Raw genomic sequence first — 23,785 nt, 5'->3', positions numbered from 1 at the left:
ATCTGAATTAATATAAAAATAAACATAGCGCCCTCTATCGGCATTTATGAGAAGGTACATGTGCGACATTTGACCCGGTCTTAAATGTATTTTGCACCAAAACATTAACTTAAGACTTACCATTCCTGTTACAGGGGGATATAAAGTTTCTTTTCACCCAGTTTCATTAATGTACTTGAAATGATATTTAAACGTGAAATGGTGACCCCATTAAGGGTGATCTTAAATGGGTTTTGCACCATTTCCCGCACTTAAGACCGGCCATTTATTGACCACTAATATGTGGCGTAGGTTTGATCGATGTACTCGACATGATATTTAACCCCCCCCTTTCTAAGCGCACCAAATTCATAACTTAAGACCGGCCTTTTGGGGGTCCATGTGGGGCCCTTATATGCTCTAAATAGTCAAACCTTTTGTACTCGACATCAGGGCTGCGGCGTCGGAGTCGGACTCGAGGAGTCGGTTTGTTTTTGCTGGAGTCGGACTCGGGACTCGAGTAAGACCATCTAAAACTAACCGAGTCCCAAGTCCGACATGCGCATGCGCAGTACCAAATTTTAAAACCGATATGGCCGCCAAATAGAAATTGTACGGGTGGAATATTATATGGTTGAATATTTTCCAACCATGTATTGTGAGTCAATGAATTATACGACACCCCTATGAGCAGATTGCTGAATATCCACGTTATTTCAGTTACGTAAATGGGTGAAACACAGGTGTAGAGTCCGGGCTGGACTCGGGACTTGACAAAATCGAACATGACCGTAGTCAGACTCGGGTTTATTTTTTTGGCCGGATTCGGACTCGGGTTATTTTTAACCGACTACGCAGCCCTGCTCGACATGCTATTTAAATCTCTGCTAGCTCCCGGGTTATAAGCACACACCTCTAAAATAAGCACGTTTCTTGGAAATAAGCACATTTGTGTTTTCTAAGACACTGCACCCCCAAATAAGCACAAATCTTATAGATATAAGCACGGTATGGCAACCCTGTTTATATGACAAAGATAAAAAAATAGGCTTTTATAAGAGTTCTGCATAATCACAAAAAAATATTTGATTTGTGAACCGGAAATCGTCAGAAAAAGATCTAAAACGTGTGGTTGACGACGCCAAGACATTAATGCAGTGGTACTCAAACTTTTTTGGTTCGCGGCACACTAAAAAAAAATTAAATAATTCGCGTCGCACTTTTAACAGAACAACAATAGATTTACAATTGCCCTTAACACACAACAAACTATCTGTAAATGTATCAATATGACTAATTTGTAACGGATACGTATAAAAGTCTAAAATGCTTGCGTGTATACGCAAAAACAGTTTGGGAATCACTGCACTAATGCATTACTTCAAACAACAATATGTTGTTTAAATCAATGTATTTTTAAAGGGTCAAAATTTTGTCAAAAAAATTTTTAGGTCAGAAAATAATCGCCCTATTGATCATGTCATTGTTATTGTCCTTTATAAAGAGCACATGCTTAACAATACAACTGTCCACAGTGATTTGTAAATAAAACTTTAGCTTGATCTTAACACTTTTTGTTTTGTTTTGTAGTTTGCAAGTTTAATATGTTGCTGTAAAACCAAGGATTACGCTGATAACACCAGACAACAAATTTTTAGTTTTTCTTTGTTTATCTGTTTTTTACATGTTTTTTAAATACTTTTGCTGTTCTAAACCCGAAAATGACTTCAGTTTGTCCATCGCGTTGGCCGTTTTTGAGTTATTCACCAATTTAGATTTCTGTAAAATAACCACTTTTCCTGCGATGCAATATGCATTAGACTAACTGCTGCGTTCATTGGAAAGGAAAAAACTTAAAATATCAGTTTATTTTAACATAACTCTAAATGACAAGCACAAAAACACATGCAACAACACACAAAACAATAATTCTCAACAGAATTTTCTGTTATGTTTTTGTTTTTATCCCCAATCAAAGTTTGCTCTTTTTAAAATTTAATAAAATCACAGATCTGTTACAAATAGCGGTTAAACCTAAATTTAGTTAAAAATATAATAACATAAAAAACATACAAATCAAACCGAACGAAATGAACAATTAGTAGACTCTTTCGTTTATATGTAGCACTGTCCTCTCGAACCAAATTCGATACGTAGTCTCCCATCAGGGCGTCATCCCATCTTCCTTGGTATCGCTTCTACATTACTTGAATATCTTGATGAAAACGTTCTCCATGCTATCAAACTCCTTTTTGAACGGTCAATAAACAAACGCCAGTCAGAAGCAGAGTATGTAACTAAACTCACTTGAAACAGACCAACTATATCAGCACAATAGCAAATACTGTCCGATACAGAAAAAAATTGAAAAGGTCTTGGGTCTCTTTCTTGATGTGCAAACACAGTTAGAATCAAGCAAATTCTATTCTTTGAGGCGAGCGTAAGAAGCTCTGCTGTTGCCATTCATCTACAATTTCCACAACAAAAATGTGGTGCCCAAGATTTATCTCAAGATGTTCTTATATTTATCTTGGGCACCCATTTTCATGCCAAAATATGCCTCATATGCGGTAACAAATTTGGTTTCAGGAATAATTTTGTACTTAATATGTTGTGAACTTATATAACAACCACAGACATAACAAAAAGAGTCCAGAGAATGTTGTCAACCTCTCTTTGTACTTATCATTTAACTGTACAACTATCTATGTAGATATCAATATGGTATACAAATATTTAACTACAACATAGGTATGAAGATAAAATAGGGTAAAATAATTTTTTTTCAACCTCGTGAAATGCTTCTATTAGTATGCTGTTACGTTTTTAACCAAACGTTTAACACTAAACATCAGATTTTACATTACAAACTTGTGTAAACTGTCTCTAGTGTGCTACCTTCACGATACAAAATCGCGCCAAAATAGTTAGTAAGAATCTAATTTTTGTAAGTTCAAATAAAAAATACATGGTGACAAGGCTAGAACAAATATTTTTAAACAAAACTCACTGATTCTCAATAACTTGTCTTAAAAAAGTTGGGGAGCACTCAACTTTTTTCAGCGAAATAACAAAATCGGTTCAAATTTGCAAAAAAATATTTTTGAAATTATTTAAAAAACTATTGACGTTAGACCAAAAATAACCCAAGTCATCACCATAGAACTTCTATGATGGAATTTTCAACTATTGCCCCTTTTAAAATCCTTTGTGACGGGGTTTCATTGCTTAAAATGTCGATTTTGTTCGTCACTAACTGAACCAAGGTTTACTGGAAAGAAATTCAACTAGGTGTGCAGAAAATGCACTTTGAGGGACATGCATAACCCATCTATATGTTAAGCTAAGCAGATCATCAACACCGAACGGAAAAGAAAGCTTTGAGCATCAAAGAAATAAGTTTAGGTTTAGGAGATGTGTAACAAACTGAATCGTGATGTCACATAAAGATAAAATAGGAATTGATGATACATAATTAACGGCTGGTCAGGCATGTGGTATGCGAGTTCTTGAGTGGAATTATGGCAAAATTGGGGGAGAGTGTATCGTAAATGTTATTGAGCAAATGAAGAGAGAATACATTGAGGATTACATGACCAGACAAAAATTCTGTATTTCGGTAATACCAGTTTATTACCGTTACGATTTTAAACTTTCTAGTGCGGTAACCTAAATAAGGCCTATAGTCGTAGACGAATAGTCAATGTGTTTTAGACGAATTAAAGATGACCTAAAGACGTCTTGAAGCGTTTTTCGTTTTTAAACGATTTTGATAATCGTGTTTTACCATAGAATACCGTTACGATTTCCCATAGACTTAAACAAGACCAAGACGAAAACGAGTTTTAGACGATTAAAAGGTGTCATAAAGACGGGTTTGTAACCGATTTAAATGCATTTTTTAAAACGTCTTCTATTCAGGTTTTAGCGCACGTTTAATACCGTTACGATTTTAGACTTTCTGAAGACGTAAATAAGACCAAGACGAGTTCGAGTTTTGATTTGAAAGATAACCTGAAAACGTTTTGTATTTATAGGGATATATCATTGAGGCGGGTTGTTTAACAAACAGGATCTTAACTACACAATATAAAACAAGTAGGATACCGGTAAGCTTAAGAAACCTGCTATTTCACCAGATTGGAAACTTTTGATATTGCACCAGGGGAATATTTATGCAGCTTAAAAATACACGGGAGGCAGACGTGATGCATTGAGCACCAAACACAGATCCGCACATTTTTATATTGAAATTAAAGAATAACTGAATGTGCAATTTAATTACCTCACTAGCTTCGATTTTATTGTTTATATTTGCTAGGGCTTTTCTGCTTTCGATTTCATATTGACATATTTCTTAAATCAACTACAGCGAGGCAACAAGTATTTTGAGTAGCGCAGTTAACAAGCTTAACGTGTATTAGCCTAAATCGATGCCTATGTCCTTTTTCCTTAATGATTCAGTCGACCCTTCTTGTATATAACTAGCGTGTGCATTCCTTATACGTATGGAAAAGCAATAGCCTACGGCTAAATTCGTGAAAGCATATTTTGGATGTATGCTATAGACTAGAGCAAAAACTTGACGTGATAGATGAAAACTGGCGGCATTTTCGAAATCAGCCTAAATCAAAGGCAACAATTTTCCCCCAGTGCTATAGGCAGGGCTGGGGAGCCGGAGATGGAGCCCGGAGCTAAGCATTTTCTCTGGAGCCAGAGCCGGAGCAATTTTTGTTGAGCTGGAGCCGGAACCATTTTTGTTGTTTTGGTGGAGCTGGAGCCGCAGCCATTTTTCAATTTGTGGTGCTAAAGCTATGAAATTATATTTTGTTCCATCTCCAATGTTAGTTAGCCAAAAACAATTTTTAAAACTGGCCTTGGTTTGAAATAAAGCAAGTATACTCTGTAAACTTATAATAATATATAAGGTTGGAGATGGAACAAAATATAATTTCATTATAATATAATACGTCACACGGAAAAACGGGGAATTCCCGAAGTTGAAAATTCGGGAATTCCCCGTTTTCCGTCTGACGTTAATGACGTTATAAAATAGTGACAGATATGACGTCATGAAACTGCGATTGTAATGACGTCATAAATAATAAAAAAATCATCAGAAACAGCCAATTAACGTCCAGCAAAAGCAAACTTTTAGACGCAAAACACATCGTCACACGTGCGTCGCCGACACTCCTGCCCGGCGCCAGCTGCGAAATCGCTTGTGCAATCGTTAACTTCAGGAGAAAAACGAAAACAAGTCCGTGAAATATATGTGATCGATTTTGGTAAATCCATTTACGGGACTACGCTAAATTAAAAGCACGTCTTTCGTCACCTGCAATACTAAACGAAGATCGCTTTTCCCCGGCGTTATTTGATTAGCGCAACATCTGCAAAAACGCCACTTCAATAATCTAGTTCAGTGTTTTTAAGCTTTTTAACTGAGTGCACACCTGGCAAGCAAAGCGAGCGCGATTTTTTGGGGGGAAAAACGGCATTTTTTTTTAATTTCTTGCAAGTTTTTATTACATTGCCGAAAATAAAAATAAAACAAATGTTGAAAAATATATGTCCAATATTTTTGAATACGTTTTCCGTTTGTCCGCGACGCACTTTTTTTTCGCCATTACGTAGTTAAAATAGTCAAAAAGTATTAAAAATGGACTCGTGTATAGTTTGTCGAAGAGGCAGCGGGCCCGATGAATTACAGAGACCACTTGATTGAAAACATACTTGATATAGCTAGAGCGAAAGCAGCTTTCAAAAAATGTATGCCTATGGATTTGAATCCATTGGATAAGGGACTGGTGGCTCCGGAGCTGGAGTCATTGGGTGTTTGTTTGATGGCCCCGGAGCTGGAGCCAATTACGGTGGCTCCCCAGCCCTGGTTATAGGTGTCAAAAATATATTTTATCTGGACGTGCGGTTGCTGGGTTTAGTTTCTTTTTTGTGTGATGTCGGCAAGGTACGCGTAAGAGACATCGGTGCTGGTCTAGAATCCTAACACTTTTTTTAACGAAACGAACTTCTTGTAGATTTTCACCAGGTATTAGGGATAAGCAAATTCAGGTTTTTGTTTAGGGTGCATGGAAATTTTAGAGGTAACGTCATCAAACAATTAAACTGAAACACCAGCTGCCCCCCCACCAAACATGTGCACAAATACCAGTGAAATTGATGGTAATCACGCGAAGTTCCCAAAAAATTCGTTAGTGTTGTTTAAATTTCATACTTTTATTTTAGTATAACGAAATGAAAACCTAAAATATATTCGCTTATTTTTTTTAAATAGTTGCATTTTTTTACATAACAAACAGAAATTGCAATTTGTAGGGTTTATTCATTGACACAACTTGTCAACATAGAATATGCAGGACGCCCTTGGGCTCGAACTATTTGCTTTAAACGGCCATATCATACGAGAAAATCGAAACGATAAAAAATTTTGCATATAGTAAAACTTGGCAAAATATACATTTTGGGGGGCAATGTCCGGCTACCTCTTCTGGATCGCTAAACGTCTGGTATTTACAAAGTGAGGTGTTGGAAAATTACCATTTGTAAGTAAAATGTGTCAACTGGCAAGGTTCCAGTTCGTTATTGCCTCAGTATACTCAGCCCATCCCTGTAGCGAGCGTGGAAGTATACATTTTGGCTCGCCAGGACCCTAACATTTTTTTAAACAAAGCTGCACTGTTTATGTTACAGTATTATACTGCAGTTTGTTTGAATAGGTAGACTATACTTGTGTCTCGCAGAATGACTCTTCTTTGTTAAAAATCAGCCATAAATTACTTTCTTTTATACTATACTAATTGTATGTCATTTACATGAACTGACACTTTAAGGTGATTATACATAACCACAGCTTTAAAAATTATGACATAACAAAGAAATTAAGTGTTTTACAAAACATAGAGACAAGGTAAGATATACATAAAAAATAGACTTAAAAAACACATAAATATATACGTAAAAATAAGGCAATAATATTTCAGTAACTTGGCAGATAAACACCACAATTTGCTATTCTACAATCGACTTTGGGCCTTTCATTGTATGTCGGAAGATTTTCCAACTTTTTCAGCAGATCGGTGCCTTCTATTACAATTCTATGAAAATAATGGAGCTCACGTTAAAAACACATAACTGAAAGTATTTTTTATTACATTAAACAGGTATGATGATTTTCCATAAATTTTAAATAAGTAGCAATCCACTACATGTCCATTTTTTAAATAGGTTCCAAACAACAACCAAAACTGTGACGGACTTTTTTCACCATAAGAAAAGTCAAATTATTACCTTATATTTAAAACCTTTTTAAAACTAACCCACAACTAGGAAACAACTCATTTTGTTAAACTAATAGCAAGTTAATATATATATATATATATATATATATATACTAGGTCTTTAAAAAATAGTGTGACTTTTTTAAGTATTTTTTCTCATAAAAGTGTGCTTCATTAAAGTTGGATAGTCATAACAACCAACATATCAACCGCTGTGACCTGCAATGTTTTTTTATTCACAATAAAGTGTTAAATGTTGCGACAAGGATTTGCATGATGGTTAGCAAAATAAAATTGACCATTCTTGTTTAGTTTGCATTGGTTGTGCCTAGAACAAATGTCGAGCAAGATAAATTCGCTTATGAAGAGATACAGGTAACTATTTACTATTGTTGTTTTACATACTATGCTTGGTTGTAAAAAACATGGTTTATTTATGGAAAATAAACTTAAATTTTATAAACTGTAACTTTTTTTTTGGCAGCTGCGTCCTTAAGCAATTGATTTATAATGCAAAATGTAATTGTAGAAACTTCATATTTTAAGATATGGCTTAGGTTGGTATGTAAATATTTTCACAGTGCTGTCCCCCCAAGAGCGTTTGGAGTGTGTTTTTGGCAGGGTCATTTAATCCAGGTTTACACAACAGAGAATCCATCAAAATACACTAAGCATTGCATTAAGCTTCATCCCAATAGTGTTTGAGAACTGATTGCAAAATTAGAATATGAGCCAAGACCCAAGAGTTAAAAAGTTTCTTTAGTCAAGTGTCTCTATGGGTTAAGAATAAACACCCAAACACCATTTTTAGGGCAAATTTATGCAAAAACATTTGTGGCAAAACTGTTGATTTTATTTATTTTAAATTTTAGTAGATTGTACATTTTTATGTTTAGCAATTTTTAAAATTTGTAACAGGCTACAGAAAGACTAACCCCCTCTATTTATGATAATAAATTTTGGTCTGCATTTTGCATTTCTCATTGGGATCTTACTTGGGAACTAACAATATTTCTCAGTGTTCATAAGGTGTTGCAGCCCCATCAACCCACCATAATCCAGTACTGAGCTTACTGCATTAATTACTGGAAAGGTGTGTTAAACTTTTTAGACGACCCACCAAATATTCCTTAAGTCTCACGACCTTGTAAAAAAAATTCTAGAATTAGATTGCATGACTTTTAGTTTATTGAGTGCCACCTGTTCATGACGCTTTTAGTCAGTGGTTCCCAACCTTTTTTTACCGCATACCACCTTGAGGTTCTATGATCTTGTTACCTACCAACAAATTATCGAAAAACTCAACTTTACTCAAAATGTATATAGGATTATTAACAGGGGCGGATTAGCCAATTAGTTAGCCCGGAAATTTCGAAACAAATTCGGCCCACTAATCTTGAAAAAGTTTCCCTTTTAACTTTGCAAGATACCGGTAGTCAAGTTTTGTGATTCTTTGTTGTTTATCTATGATGTCATAAAATAAATTTGCATATATGTTCCGGAAAGATAATAATTCCTATCATTGATGAAGCATAAAATATTTAACTATACAATCATAACGATGAATGTATAGTTTATTACAATAGAAAAAATGCTAAACTTTTTCGTAAAACTGTAATTTTATTTAAAAACATACTGCGTACCACCCAAAATGACTTCGCATACCACTAGTTGTACGGAATGTACGCGTACCACAGGTTGAGAACCACTGCTTTAAGTCAACGCTTCCTCACCTGGAACCACAAATGTCATTATGACAATTTATGTGTTTAGCATGTTACAATGCTCTTTTTTTGAATATATCTTTTTGTGTACTAAGAATTTGGGTTGCAACCCACTATTTGCAGACCCTTAGCAATAAGCATGATAACTTACAAAATCTTCCTGTATTTTTCATGGTCAAATAAAATGAAACAATTCATCAGAGAGTTTAATTCCTGTTTTAAGAATTACATTAAAATAATTATATAAACGATATTTTAGCAAACTAAATTTGTAGGGGGAATTAGATTTGAATATCCACTAAAAGGGTGCACAGGACAAAAAAGATTAGGCACCACTGTGCTAAACAGTTACTGTAAAACATAAAGCAATAGACAATTTTTCTTACCCAAAAGCAACGTATTGGCAATCCATCCATGGTGTTGGTTGAAGTGTAATGTAGAACTGAGAACCATTAGTATGGCGTCCCTTATTGGCCATGCCAATTATTCCACGGGCATTATGGGCAACAGAAAAATTTTCATCATTAAATACTTCACCAAATATTGACTCCCCACAATCCCCTCGACCATGCATTATGTCTAAAAAAACATAATATAAAAAATAAACTAAAAAGTGTCCAAATTTGTAAATGCTCCAGTGGTTTTCAAACTTATTTTCTTGCTTGGAAAAAGTTTGCTGGACTTGTGACGCAACCAGCATTAGGAATATCACTATTTTTTAATGCATGATGTCTAACTTTGATAAAATGAATTGAAAAGCTAGAAAAGGTGGTACAAGTATGTATCGAAACGTGTCAATCAAGATAATGTCAATTTACCTGAAATTTTTGGCTTTGCAATTCATTTATCAAGCTATATGACAGATTTGTACATAGTGTACCCATGTGCAATATGAAATTCCTTGATACAGGGGTGTGTACCCTGCAACAAAAATATGTGACAGGCTGCATGCTTTAGTTTTACACCCTCAACACGATTACTTAAACAATTAATTTTATGGCACAATTAAAAAACGTCGTATTTGCACAGTCAGTTTGTAAGGTTTTGTATATCAGTAAATCTCTTGGGAATAATGGCAACAATTCCATTTGATATGCTACTGCTTCAGCATACAGTTTTACAAATCCTGTGACTGTTAAATATTCAAATAAGAAATGATTAATAAACACTCTGGAATGGAGTTTAGGTTTTTACTACTTAAATTTAACTTTAGGTTCCTAATTCTTTATATGTTGGTCGATAAGAAATGTACTTTGTCTGGGGAGAATCTGGATACCCATTTTTGGATTATTGGTGTATAAGGTTGCACACGCCTGCCTTAAAAGAAAGAAGGCACTGTGCTTTTTCTCACCATTTCACTAACTGTCTTTTTACTTGCCAGCTTTCTTTATTCTTTATGGCCAATCACCTTGGTAATTTGCGGTTAAATGCAGCATCTTCTTTCCCTTTTATTAAACTCTAAGTTAGTGCTCCATTGCCCCCGCACTAAGTGCATCATAATTTTGCAATTCAATTGGTAAATTATATATTCATAATAAATTTCTACAGTTTTTGTGATATTGACTTTAGTGCACATGTTAAAGGATACAAAACCCGGAAAGCATTTTTAAATCAAAATTTGTTAAGATATGAAAACAGAATCATTTTGTGATACCCTTGAAATATGGAAATGATGTACCAGGGCCTAGAGACGTGTAGTTCAGGCCATGGGAGAACAATAAGTGTTCAAATATCTCAAACGTGTTTAGTTAAAAAAAGAAAAAAAAGTCCATATACACAATGTTTATACTGTGATCAGGCCCTTCTAGGTTCATACTATAGCCAATGGTAACGGCTCTAGATCAGTTCTCAGTTGGTAGAGCGACGGTCTTGTCTAGTATGGCAAAGGTTGTGAGTAAGCCAGTTACGCTTATTGTGCTAAACCAGTGATTTTTTGACTGGTGATCTATGGACCATTAGTGAAATTAATAAATTTCTTAGAAAAGCCTTTCATGCAATACTAGCGTTTCACAGAACATCAGTTGAAAATCACTGAATTATGGTGTGTTGGTACAAAAAGTGGCCTAATTTCTAAAGAGCTATCCAAATGTGATATTTGTTTTTCAAATGTAAATATTATCTATACCCAAGTTTATATCAGGGTTGAACAACCTTTATTACAGGAGGGCCAGATATAAATGACTAGGCGAAATTGCACTTCACATGTTTATTAACATAGGATTTTTAGTAGTTGCAGGCACAAAAAATAGTTTATTTTTTTATTGATCTTATGGAATTATTAGGGGCTAATGCTATTCAAATTTATTATTACACCAACTTTAAAGGGACTTCAGTTGAGAGATTTACAGTTGGCTTTTTTCCAGAAGACTTTTTCCAAATTTGCTTTAATTCAAAGTCCATTCTCCAAATGTTCGTCTGTAAGAAGCGATCGGTGGGGGGATTTCTAACACACATTTTAGAAAAAAATTGTTTCCACAAATACGTTGTGCTAAAAATAGCCATTTTTAAAGCCACAAAATTTTCTTCAAATATGGAAAACTATCTTGGTTGAGATGTATTCTGTAAAAATCGCCAAGATTCATTTTTAAATACTTTTCTTTTCAAATCGGTACGAATTTTCAACTTAGGGAATTCCCCGTTGTTTTTTGGTCTGACGTTAATGACGTCATAAAATAGTGACGGATAGGACGTCACAAAATAGCGATGGTAATGACGTCATAAACAAGAAAAAAAATCATCCGAAACGAACATTTAGACGGAAAGCGAACACGTGCGTTATCGACAATCCTACCAGGCGCCAGCTGCGAAACCGCTTAGTGTGCAATCGTTAACTTCAGGAGAAAAACTAAACGAATACCGTGAAATATGTGTGATTGATTTAGGTAGATCCATGTACGGGACTAGGCTATATTACAAGCACGTCTTTCGCCATCTGCTATACTAAACGGAGATCGTTTTTCCCGGGTGTTTTTTCGATTAGCGTGACATATAAAACTATTTCGAAAAAACGGTCTAACTTTAATAGTGAGTTAATTTAGTTGAGCGTTTGATAACCGTTTTAAGTTTAGGCGCATCTGGCGAACGAAGCGAGCGCGATTTTTTTTTTGGTATAACGGCGTTTCTTTGAAATTTCTTGCAAGTTTTTATTACATTGCCGAAAATTAAAAATGTTAAAAAATATATGTCAAATACTTTTGAATACGTTTTCGGTTTGTCCGCGACGCAATTGGCAGCTTTCCACGGCGCAACGGTAAAGAAGCGCTGATCTAGTTGAAAACACAGCATCAAAACGTTAACAAATGGGACGTTTTTGCACTTGCGTAGTTAAAATAGTCAAAAAATATTTGAAATGAACTCTTGTATAGTTTGTCAAAGAGGCGACGGGCCCGATACAGGAGGTTGCCGACCCCAGTCTTACACCAACATCTGATATTAACGCAGATAACAAACAGCGAGAAACATCAGCACCGTCTAACTCGACGTTTTCAGAGAGAAAAAAGCGGAAAAACCGCTTGATTTATATTATTAATTGTCGAACACACACTTGCTGATTAGCCAACCCGAACGAATAAGGAAAGGCGAAAGAGAAAAACTATCTATCGTTTACGGTCGACCAAACAAAAGACGAAAAACGGCGTTTTGATTTTGATTTTGGTTTGGCATTAGCTCGAGACGCGTGACCCAATTACATTTAAAAACGCGCAGCTTTGGACGGTGAGTAAAACGCCGACAAAAACGAACAATAAACGATAATGTCACTTACGAAAAGGGGGGGGGGGGGGGTCCGGACCCCCCCCCCCTGGATACGCCACTGATCGGATTCATTTAGGTGCGTAGTTATATCAACCAAGAAAGCTAAATCGCCCCAATATTTCGTTTACCATTTGGGGATCAACTAGCCTGCATTTCTGCAACTGAAACATGCATATATACATAATGTGTATTCTGTGATCCAGACTTCTGGAGGCATACTGGCCAACGATAACAACACCCATGTATAGGACACAGACCACGGGGTCACCAACCTAATTGCAACATTTCACAATGTTAATCCTGAATTTTACTAATATGTTTGCCCTACAAGAATGCTTTCATTCTGCTCAGCTGAGTAGTGGAAACGCTTTGTAGAGAAAAACATTTGGGAACATTTGGAACTCCACTACACTATTCCTGAAACAAATTTTTTTGAGGGGGGGGGGGGGGCGGTTCTCTTGTAGGCCAGTCTCTCTAAAGTAAGGCTGTTGGTAGCGCGGCTGTTCCACAAGCACATAATTCCTTGGTTTCATGAATCCTTTTATCTGCATTCCTATTAATTAATGTTATAACTGTAGCAAAAAGGTCGATCTACTGTAGGTCCAAGTTTTATTTCTTCAATGTGAGGAGGAAGTGAAACACGCATTGGGGCATTATGAGGTCTCCTTGCTATACCAATTTGGAATATATAATTTTAATCTTAAGGTTTTAGGAAAAAGCCTTTCACACTGACAAAGCAAACATAGTAGTTCTTCTCTTTATAACGGATGGCACAGCAAAATGCATGGATAGTGATCGTTGGTTTAGCCAATTGTGTAAACCAGTTAAACATGCTATACAGTGGAGGTTAGACTTTAGTAGCTTTTTTAACAAATTAAGGACTTATCTAAACTACAAAACAGCAAGGAAAGATGTTTGTTGCTCCTAAATTCTCATTTTAAGGAAATCTTTTCTTTTTGTGCTATATTTTGCAAATATCTATTTTTTATCATTTTTTTAAAGTGTTGGCCTTTAGTGAAAAGTGTTTTATCATGTTGTTTTAAGCCTAAATTAGTAAAATAAAACTTACAAAAGTGTCAGTTAAAAACAACAGCAGCTACTAAAAATATTTCAACTCACTTATATACAGGTGTAGGTTTTTATAGAAGGTAACTTTGGGTGGCAAATCCAAATGTCTAATAAAGCTTTGCACATATTTTAGGTTTTCCGACTTGATTGGCATGTAGCCTAAGCCCAGGGTGGACTCTATTTGTATCTCTAGCAGACCTTCCATATCTACCAGACCATTACTCAGAACTACCTTTTCTTTTTTTCTGTTAGGTGAATTGTTTACCAACCATACTTACTATTAAATGTTACTATTTTTTAAATAACAGATTCGATTACTTTAAAAAAATGTTGCAAAAGACAAACCCAGAGTCTAGCTTTAATTTAAACCTGCAAATTTCTTAAGACAGCATTTTAATCATTTTTTTTCCGCAACAATTCGGGCACCCTGATTGGATGAAACAGATAACGTGAGTCGCAAAATCCACGTACATAATTTTTTTTAGTTAAATTGTTGCATTCCGTAGAATGTGGTTGAGTATAGTAAAAAAAAGTATAGTAAAAAGATACATCTTCTTTCTGAAATCATGATTTTCACAAAATGTTATTGTGTTCTTTAAATTCTTACTGCTCAGAAATTTACAGCTTTGTGAATTTGCGTTTGTTAGCTCTTGCAAAAACTTGCTGTTAGAGCATGTTACGCCATATGCAGAGATAATAAATTGGAGTTGGGCAAAGGTTATCCAAACTAAACTAAATTGAAAACTCGTTTTGCAGACCGTACACAATTCAAAATTGGCAATTCTCCTGGCTTATACAACAAACTTACAACTTGGTAACTTTGACCAGTCTCATTGATGCGATTGCCGGATTACTAAGGATCCATGACCCCTGTATCACAATTGCAAATTTCGACACAAATTTTTGGCTTACAAATTATATTAACAACAAGCAAAAAATCTAATGTATTTTCTAGTATATTTTTAGGCTGAAAAATTAAGATTTTTCTTTCTATAGAACACCATTTAATGCAACATTTTATCTAAATGACATAACAAATTAAGTTAGTAAATATTATTAAAAGGATACCTCCCCCTTGAATCCAACCATTTGGAACGATCCTGTGAATTGGCGTGTTTAAGTAGTGCATTTGCATTCCACTGGGCAAAGATCCCCTTTCTCCTGTGCACAAAGCACTGAAATTGCGGCACGTTTTTGGACAGGCTTCTGAAAATAGCTCAAATACCAATCGCTTCTCCAAATGGCCATCAATAGCAATGTCCATGAACACAAAGGTGTGCTTTCAACAAAGAGACAATTTTATGTATTCATCACTTTATTTTAGTAGGGTGTTTACAAATGCTAAATGAAGTTTTTATCATACCTTTTGCATAAAGACTTTACATACCTAAAGAAAATATTTGTATTCCACCCTATTCAATAGCAGTACTATGTTTATACAGAAGGTTAGATTACGATAAAGTAGGACTTTTCCTGCTTGAAGCACAATAAAAATAAATCACTACATACTTTCTACACAACAACAAAAACCTAACATGACAATCACACTCTTACATGCCAAGGAAAAGCAAAATATCTTAATATTATCATTATTGTAATGGCTAATGCTCATTTAAGTCTTGCATGTGTACTTGTTGTTTCTAACACTGAAAGGTTACTTTCCAAAAAACTTCATCGCCCTGGCATTAGTTTTTAAGAAAGTTTTTGGACAGGGGCATATTTTTTATTTTACAATTCTTATTTTAGTATATATATATATGCTTCAGTATGCCAGACTAAACATGTATTGAAATTCACTTCTGTTTGTGGCTCTTGCTTTGGAAATTGCATTTTTAGTAATCACTATATTCCAAAGATATGCTTCATCTTGACCCTCAAAGGCCCTACAAGCCTACAACCCTCGGATCTCTCCAACCAACAATAAACAATATTTGCAAAATTTCTGCTGCAATTTCATCATTTATATGTAACAATCCAAAGTTTTATGAAATCTTTCACTTATTTTTTTATATTAGCAATTACAGTATAGCAAGAAAATGCATTAACTAACAGAATGTAAGGTTCTACACATGAAAGGTTTGTGAATTTCTCTATGTCGCTGCCCTTGAGTAAAAGTAATAATTTTTTTTAATATAAAACATGTGGATAAATAACACTGGCTAACACTAATTTTAGTGCATCTGATTTAATGTTATACTAAATTTGGGGCTAAAGTCAAAATGGACTTTTTAAGTTAAGCAATATCACTAGTGTTTTTAAAGCCATTTCCTTTTTATGAATAGATATTTTAGCAATCCAAAACTGGGATCTCTTTTATGTTTCTTATGTATTTTGTCATGCATGTGGAGATTTTACATTGGGCAGAAAACAGGACACCAATAAGTGAATGCATAAAAAATTGCTTATCTTGTCTATTTTAAAGTGAAACTGGGTGACCAAGAAAACGTTTGGCACCATACATCTTTAAACTTTGTGCAGGAAACCAAACAGCGAAGAAAAAGCCTAAAATTTGGATTCTAATGGTGTAGCTAAAACTGTTACTTTTGTGCAGTAAGTACAAAAGGAATAAATGGAAACAATAGAAAGTCAATTACTTATTAGGATTTAAAATGTACAAGAAGACGAGAAAATAAACTGAACTAATGTAAAAATGAATTTTCTCAGGAAGAACTTAATGGCTTGAATTTAAACCTATTTGATAAATCTGCTGAGCTTCTTGCTTTAAGACTCGATCAAAGAAATATTTTGGAAATAAAACTCTTGGGGGCGCAAAAACTTCTAAATATACCTTTTTAAAATTAATTAATGCTTGGAAACATGCTTAATCACAATCTTGGTTAGTGGCAAAATCACATAGTAACATGCTGTAACATTTCCATTGTGATGTAACAAAAATAGATATAAAGTGGAAGGCAGCATTGCAACAGCTCACATGTACTGGATTTTAGTTGCTATCATATGCAAACGATGACATGGCCTAGCATTATCAAAAACAAAACCATGCTTTTCAAGACTTGCCTTGGAGATACAGCAGCAGAAAGAAAATATGCAGAATAAAACTTGTTTCACAGACATCATACTACAGCACAAATGTGTTATATGTGTTCTAAAAATTGATGTTGAAATGAATAAAAAGTTATTCGAAACGTTCAAAATGATACCTACTTCTGTATGGGCTTTGATATTCTTATTACGTCTTACTACAACCTCCAATTATCTAAAAATGTTAAACTTGTTTAACAGATATAGTATACAAAGTTTTACTGTGCTTGTGAAAGAGCAAACATAGAGCTCAGCATACAACAAAGAAATATTGGCCTGGGAAGAAAACATTTAATACCAAACTCCTATTTATAAGGCTTTTATTTTTGTTGACTTGAAAATTGAAAACTGCAATTTTTTATGCCCTAAAGATCTAAAATTTATTTATTTATTTATTTGTCTTTAAAGGTGCATTGTCACAAATTTAGGCATTTGGTAAGTGAAGTAGTCAGAATCATTACGACAGCATCATGTTTTGTTCTCATTATTTTTTGGTCTACTATTGCATTTAAATTAAGGTGACAAATATTATAAAAAACAATTTGATTGATTTTACTGTTTAACATTATTAAACTGGTGTTTTTAATGTTATTTTTGTAAAAATATAGATTAGATTTCTTCGAAATGATTTTTTTTAATTTTTTTTATGTGGATAAAATCATGTCTCAATTTATTTAAATATAGACTGATTACAAAAATACTGTTTTCCTAAACGACAAAACATTTATGTGTTTAACCCATTTGCGATAAAACAAACATTGAAATCAGTTAAAATAAAAAAAAATGCTAATTAGTAGTTTAAGCTAAATAAACAACATTATGCTTTATTATTTGGAAAATTATTATATATTACTGCAGTAAATATTATCAGTGGTTAAGACTTAAAAAGGTAAAAGCTTAGTGTCTATGATCAACAAAGCTAGGTGTTAAAAATGTCATCAGCCACCTGGCTGCAGTAAGTTTTTGCTGGTTAGACATTTAATTGTTGGCTTCATTTTTGCTGTTTGCAACAAAGCTTTGAATTCAATTTGCATTTTTAGTTTGATAAAGATCACTTTTAAGAATCTGTTCAGCACCAAATAGGAGTCGGAGGCTTTCATATTTTCTTTGCCGAAAAAAAGTTTGCCGTGAAGTATAAAGCAAATAGAGTTTTACAAAGAGTGAAATACTTCAGTCCACGATTATCAAATGATTAAACTTATTCTACTTGACTTTAATTTAGCCTTAAGCTAAAAAGATACATAAAATATAAGCAATAAAATGTGAAACAGGATGACGTTTGGCCATGTTTAAGTAGCCTACCGTAGAGAAACATTCATTTTTCTTGACAAAGATGACATTGTGTAGCCATAACCTAGCTCTAAATTGATGGCAAAGCCTACAATAACTAACATTTCCCAAAAGTACACACCAGGAGTCTCCAAGAGACTAGGACCAGGGCACTAATGGCAGCGAGAAAGCTGTATGCAAGGTAACTGGCCTAGGTTGGTACCAAATGCACCCGTAGCTGTCTGGACAGCCATCAACACAGATTTTTCTAAACATGTGCATCGCCACTATTAATGGCTGCAGTTGTGAACTACTGGACTAGCTGAATCAGTCGCTGCAACAATCTTCAAAGGGGTAACCAAAATTAGTTGATCAATTAGGGTTTTCGTTTAAGCAAGGCACTGATGAAAATGGCTAGCCTACAGTGAGGTTTGTACTCACGACTTTAACAATACAGGGACCGTCTCTAGCTAACAACTCCAGTTATTAAAAGGCCAAAACACTGTATTAAGAACAAAAACCCAATTATCATAATTATACATACAAAATATACCTTGTTTTTAACAAAGTAGTCAACATATGCTTCTTTTGCAATAGCTGTATATAATTGAGCGGGTCTGAAATCTTCGTAGCTAAATTCATCATGAGCCCATTGTAACAAATCTTTGTGATTTCCCACTAAAACATTATCCACAAAGCAAATTACTGGGTCAGCATAGGACCACATATCTCCCTTTAAGTCCTAAACAAAAAAATAATATATATATATACATTTTTGTTTACCAGTTAAATACACAAATAAAATAATGTTTAACATGGCTTGAAAGGTTTCAATACCTTTGTGTATAATAACTACTTCAAAAACATCTTACTAACATTTTTTTTAACTTCCACAAAATTGCTCCACTCACATTCCATCATTGCTTCAAGTTTTGGGGAACTAAATTTCTCAGGAAATTTCATCTTAAGATCCTTTTGGGAAAAACAAAATTGAAATTGGTAGAATGTAGAAGATTTTCTATGTGTCAAAATACACTCGCCTTCAATGAACTGAAACACTGATAAGTATATATATCCACTATAAAGCCAAGTGTTTTTCTTGAGATATTATATAATATATTGTAGGACATATACAAAACATACAACATATTATACGTTTTAAAATGCATGAAAACCTAATTATAAAATTATTTGATGAATAAAAGCACTATTCAATGCAAAACTATTTAATCATATTTTAAATGATTCCTAATTTTATACAGACAAGTGATTTCCCCACATTGAAAATAATGCGGCAGATCGCTAAACTGAAGAAAAATTGAGAGAAAATACTTGTTTACTTTTCAAAGCTTTGGGCTGGCAAGCTCTGAGTTAAGGTTATTGCCGTAAAAAAATTGTCAAGAGATAGAGAATATAGAACAATATCTTTAGCTAAATTGAAAAGCAAGACAGACACTTGTTTTTTCTGGTACTGTCTGTTAAAAATGTTTTTATTTAACTGACTTTTGTTAATACACCAACAATATACTTTTTTACTTGTTTATTCTTATTATCGCATATTATTTTTATGTTGTTTTATGATTGGAATGCTTAAGAAAACAGCATGTAGCTGTTTATTATGTTAAGATATTTGCAATATTAATGGTGAAAATAGGTGCACATATTATAAACCTGCCAAAAGCTGTATGATCACTAAACGGGTATTATTTTAGTGCGAAGTGGTGAGATTGCTTTTTAACAAAAAGATTGTCAGCAAGCTCCCAAATATAAGAAATAGCATACATACAATATTAAAATCCCTGAATAATGCAGAACTTATTTTAATGAAAGAATTCTCTTTTTAAATTAATATTGCTAATATGAATTATGGTTGTTTTTTAAATCAATTTTAGATATTTAGGTTGGTTAAAGAGTCTAAGGGTTGAGAACGACAGGTATATAGATAGTTTGTTAAATTTATGTCAAATAAAATTATCATACTTCAGCACAGCATTTAGCAAAATGAAAACATTCATTTTTTAGCAATCCATATACTTGAATGCTTCTCTCATCTGCAGGCATTTTGTTAATAAGATTGTCAATATGATATACACCTGTATATTACACAAATATTTATTTGAAATGGTAGAAAATTTATAAGCATATCTTAGTTAAAATAAAATTATTTCTGACAGCCATTTAAACAAAAATAAATACTAACCCCCCCATCCTAACCTAAATAATGTGTGTTGATTTAACAAATTTAGTTAAATGCATAGGCCATAATACATTAATGAAGTAACAATGCAATAAACCCTAGACAACAATTTATGCGGGTGGTTAGCATTTGGGTAGGTCAAGTATTATATTTATTCTCAAAGTTTGTCATTTTTATGATTATTGAGCCAATGTTTTTAACCCATGAATATGTGAAGTTACCATTTTATGTAAGTTAGAGATTTACCTAACCTTATGCATACTGAGCGCAAGCGGCGCATAATGGTGACAATAATGTTTGTCAATAAGTCACCTTTAGAATAATACCTCTCTGATCTCAGGCAAATTTTTTGGCGCTGGTTTGGGTGGGCCAAGTGTTATTATTAAACCACAAACAAAATAATACTTGTAGTAGATTAAAATTTATCGAAAGAGACTACTTGTCCGGAAACACGGTATCAAACTTTTAAATTTGAAGGATGATATACAATCAATTTTTCATTATGTTATAAATGAGCTGAGTTGCGAAGTTTGATACGCTGCTAGTAAATTAGTTTTGCTTAGTAGTAAAATATAATACTTGACCCACACAAACTCAAATAATGAGCGTTGCGGTAGGATTCTACAACCAGTGCCCCAGATTGCGTAACTCACTCTAGTAGTGTACAAACTATGATTAAATCATACCACTTTAACATGCAAGGTACTAAATAAACGCCAGATCGTTAACAAATTTAGGCGGTCACCAATCTTAATTCGACAAAGTTCCGCGAATATGTCAGCACGAATTAGCATATGATGTAGTGCAGCGTTTCTCAACCGGTGCGCCGCGAGCGAAAGGAAAAAATGTCGAAATCATTCCAAAATTAATCGAAATAAGACTTAACGGGCAAAAATACGTTTTTATTCTCAAAGGCTGGAAGTCCCTTTAAAGATATGCAACTATAAAACCCATATAATATAAAAATGCAAGCAATTTAAGAGAAATATCGGTACACCTCAAAAATTTCGCGTTCCCTTCGCTCGCAAGGTGCGCCGCCACGTTTTCATACGTTTCGAGGTGCGTCCCTAAGTAAAAAAGGTTAAGAAACACTGATGTAGTGTAATCGTAACTAGCGTTTGCTCTGTAGCTATAACAACAGCTCGTCTCACTGGCGTGCTATTTCATACTATTTATTTGACAAGTAGGTCGATGTTATAGTTAGTTTACCCTTTTGTCAATTTTAAAAATAAGATGCCAAAACCCACAAGTGTTTATAGAAGGGGAAAATTAAAAGTAAAATTAACCTTTTAAGTTTTTTTAAATTAATCTTTAATGGAATGATTTCTACCACTAGGTAGTGCGTAAGCTTTTTCTCAAGTCCACTGATCTCTATGAAACCTGGATAGCGCAACTAGTGGCACGCGTGAGCGGTTTTTGAAGCCAATTAGAAGGCTTCTACGCCATCTTGAAAGGTTCCAGAAGTGCGTAAATTTTGCATTACGGCATCCTGATTGCATTCCAGTGCCTTCCCGCCAGAGATCTTTGGCGTCGAATGCTTGCCAAAATCACGCCAGTGACGTCATTTGGCGTGAAATATGGCCGGACAAGCGCATTTACCCAAAAAATAGTCGTTTTTTGGCGTATATATCGTCCTATTTTGGCGTAAGATTTCAGCCGAAAAAAAAATTAGGCGTAAATCTTTGGCGGCCACAATTTATGGAATGCAGTCAGGTTACGGCTTATGAAAGAGGTATCTTAAAATTGTCTTTATGGCAATATTTGGGGCGCTGGTCTAGAATCCTACCACAACGTTGAAATGATTATTAAGCAATGCATATTATGTGGGTTAGGGTGTCGGTTAGTGTTTGGGTGTGGGTAGGTCAAGTAATATTGTTTAACACTATTACTGGACTCACCCAAACCCAAACGCTAACCGGCACCCTAACCCAAATAATGTTCGTTGTGGTAGGATTCTAGACGAGCGCCATATTTGGTGATTATTTTACCGAATTTTAAGGGATTAGTGATGTATTGGTATGCTTGGTACTATACACAATACTAATAAAGCAGAATAACTTGATTTTAGCTTCTGCTGATAGAAATATACTTCGTTTTTACTGGCACCAAAACATGTTTTTTTTATTGCAACAAGGCAACGTCAAGTTAGGTAAATTCAACTTATATGATATACAAATCTTTGGAATGGCCTTTTTGATCAGTCTAATTAATGTATTTTTTATGTACACCTAACTGTGCTGGTTGGTAACGCTGTTCTGACATCAACATTTCTTATTTTTTTTTTTTCTTTATTTTCGTATAATAGTAACAGCAGCATGCAGGGTTGCCAGATTGGATTTTTTAAGGCCAAATTTCTTGAATTTGGCTTTTTTTAGAGACGGTTGGCCGTAGAAATTATACATTTGGCCTTAAATTTGGCTTTTTAATTTGAAATCCACTACAAGTAATAAAATATCGATAAATATGAATATTATAGACATCAGAATTATAGTGTTTTAGAATTATAGTGTCAACTCTCAAAACTTGGTATACAGAAACGCAACGTGTTCACTTTTTAATCTATATGCTTTCAAAAGTTCAGTTGCTGAGCAATACCTTTTAAATTACCGTTATTGTGATGCTTTATGGTTAATGATCACAGACTTGTTAAAAAAGAATCTTTTGTTGGCGTAGCAGTGTTTATCATCTTCTTGGACACACCAACAGTGCGAGAATTCCTTTTTGGTTTTTCACAAAAGAATCTCGTTTGTAACAAGTATATTAATTAAGGTGGTAATTGGCTACTTACATAGTCCTAAATACAATGATGAATTTAGCTTGATTCATTGATGACATTTTAATATCGATTGCTTTCATATTTGGCGTTCTTATAAAAAGTGTTCAGCTGTGTTCAACACAAGGACTCTTTCCTGTTGGACATTGCTAAGATATTGCCTACCAAGATGATTTCCACCGCATTTTTTTTATTTTATTTTTTTGGAATTTAACTAGGATAACAATCATAAGAATAAATATTAGTTAACTATGTAGATGCAGGTTAAGTTATCTAATTCTAATATTTTAACCTAACCTATTTAATATATAGGCTACATTTAAAAAGCACAATTTATATTTATTATTGTGGTTATTCTAGTTGACTTCAAGCTTGCACAAAAACTAGAAATTTACTGTAATTTCAATTTGTAGCTGGTGTCAGTGTACTATATTTACTTATTATTATATTTTACCCCTTTATGTTGAATACAAACGGGTAAATATTCATTTGGCCTTTTTTTGTATTATTTTGGCTTTAAAACCTTTCAATAGTCTGGCAACCCTGGCAGCAGGTAGTAGTAAGGTTTAATTGAAGCTATATGCATAAGTAGAATCAGGTATTTTATTTAATTGCTTTTAATATCTCATGGATGTCCGGAATTATTTGCTGTGTTTTATATGGTGTTTGTCTGTGTCATTCA

At 34.1% G+C, this 23,785-nt stretch overlaps 1 protein-coding gene across 1 annotated transcript; it reads right to left on the bottom strand.

The window, feature by feature from the left end:
• Positions 1–6,265: 6,265 nt before the first annotated feature.
• On the bottom strand, positions 6,266–20,371 carry LOC146138092 (putative inactive peptidyl-prolyl cis-trans isomerase-like 6). The gene is made up of 6 exons (XM_083393327.1): positions 20,114–20,371; positions 19,010–19,105; positions 18,687–18,875; positions 14,891–15,101; positions 9,388–9,580; positions 6,266–7,094 (listed from the first exon to the last, which is right to left on the bottom strand). The coding sequence occupies exons 1-6, from the start codon at positions 20,192–20,194 to the stop codon at positions 6,977–6,979; spliced, it is 888 nt and encodes a 295-aa protein (XP_083249453.1). The 5' UTR covers positions 20,195–20,371; the 3' UTR covers positions 6,266–6,976.
• Between the last annotated feature and the right edge of the window lie 3,414 nt (positions 20,372–23,785).

This window comes from Ascidiella aspersa, chromosome 7, assembly GCF_963924565.1.
Source record: "Ascidiella aspersa chromosome 7, kaAscAspe10.2, whole genome shotgun sequence".
In the NCBI taxonomy this organism is placed as follows: domain Eukaryota; kingdom Metazoa; phylum Chordata; class Ascidiacea; order Phlebobranchia; family Ascidiidae; genus Ascidiella; species Ascidiella aspersa.
The sequence above is the reverse complement of the archived record's forward strand: the minus strand, read 5'-3'. Positions and strand labels throughout refer to the sequence as shown.

Bases quoted from the DNA above. Each gene is read 5' to 3' on its own strand.
- LOC146138092 (XM_083393327.1), bottom strand. From the start codon at position 20,194: ATGCCTGCAGATGAGAGAAGCATTCAAGTATATGGATTGCTAAAAAAT. The intron at 15,102-18,686 runs GTATATTTTGTA...CTTTGTTGAAAG, and splicing joins ACTACTTTGTTAAAAACAAG to CACACCTTTGTGTTCATGGA. The intron at 7,095-9,387 runs GTAAGAAAAATT...TTATTTTCATAG, and splicing joins TGCCAATACGTTGCTTTTGG to AATTGTAATAGAAGGCACCG.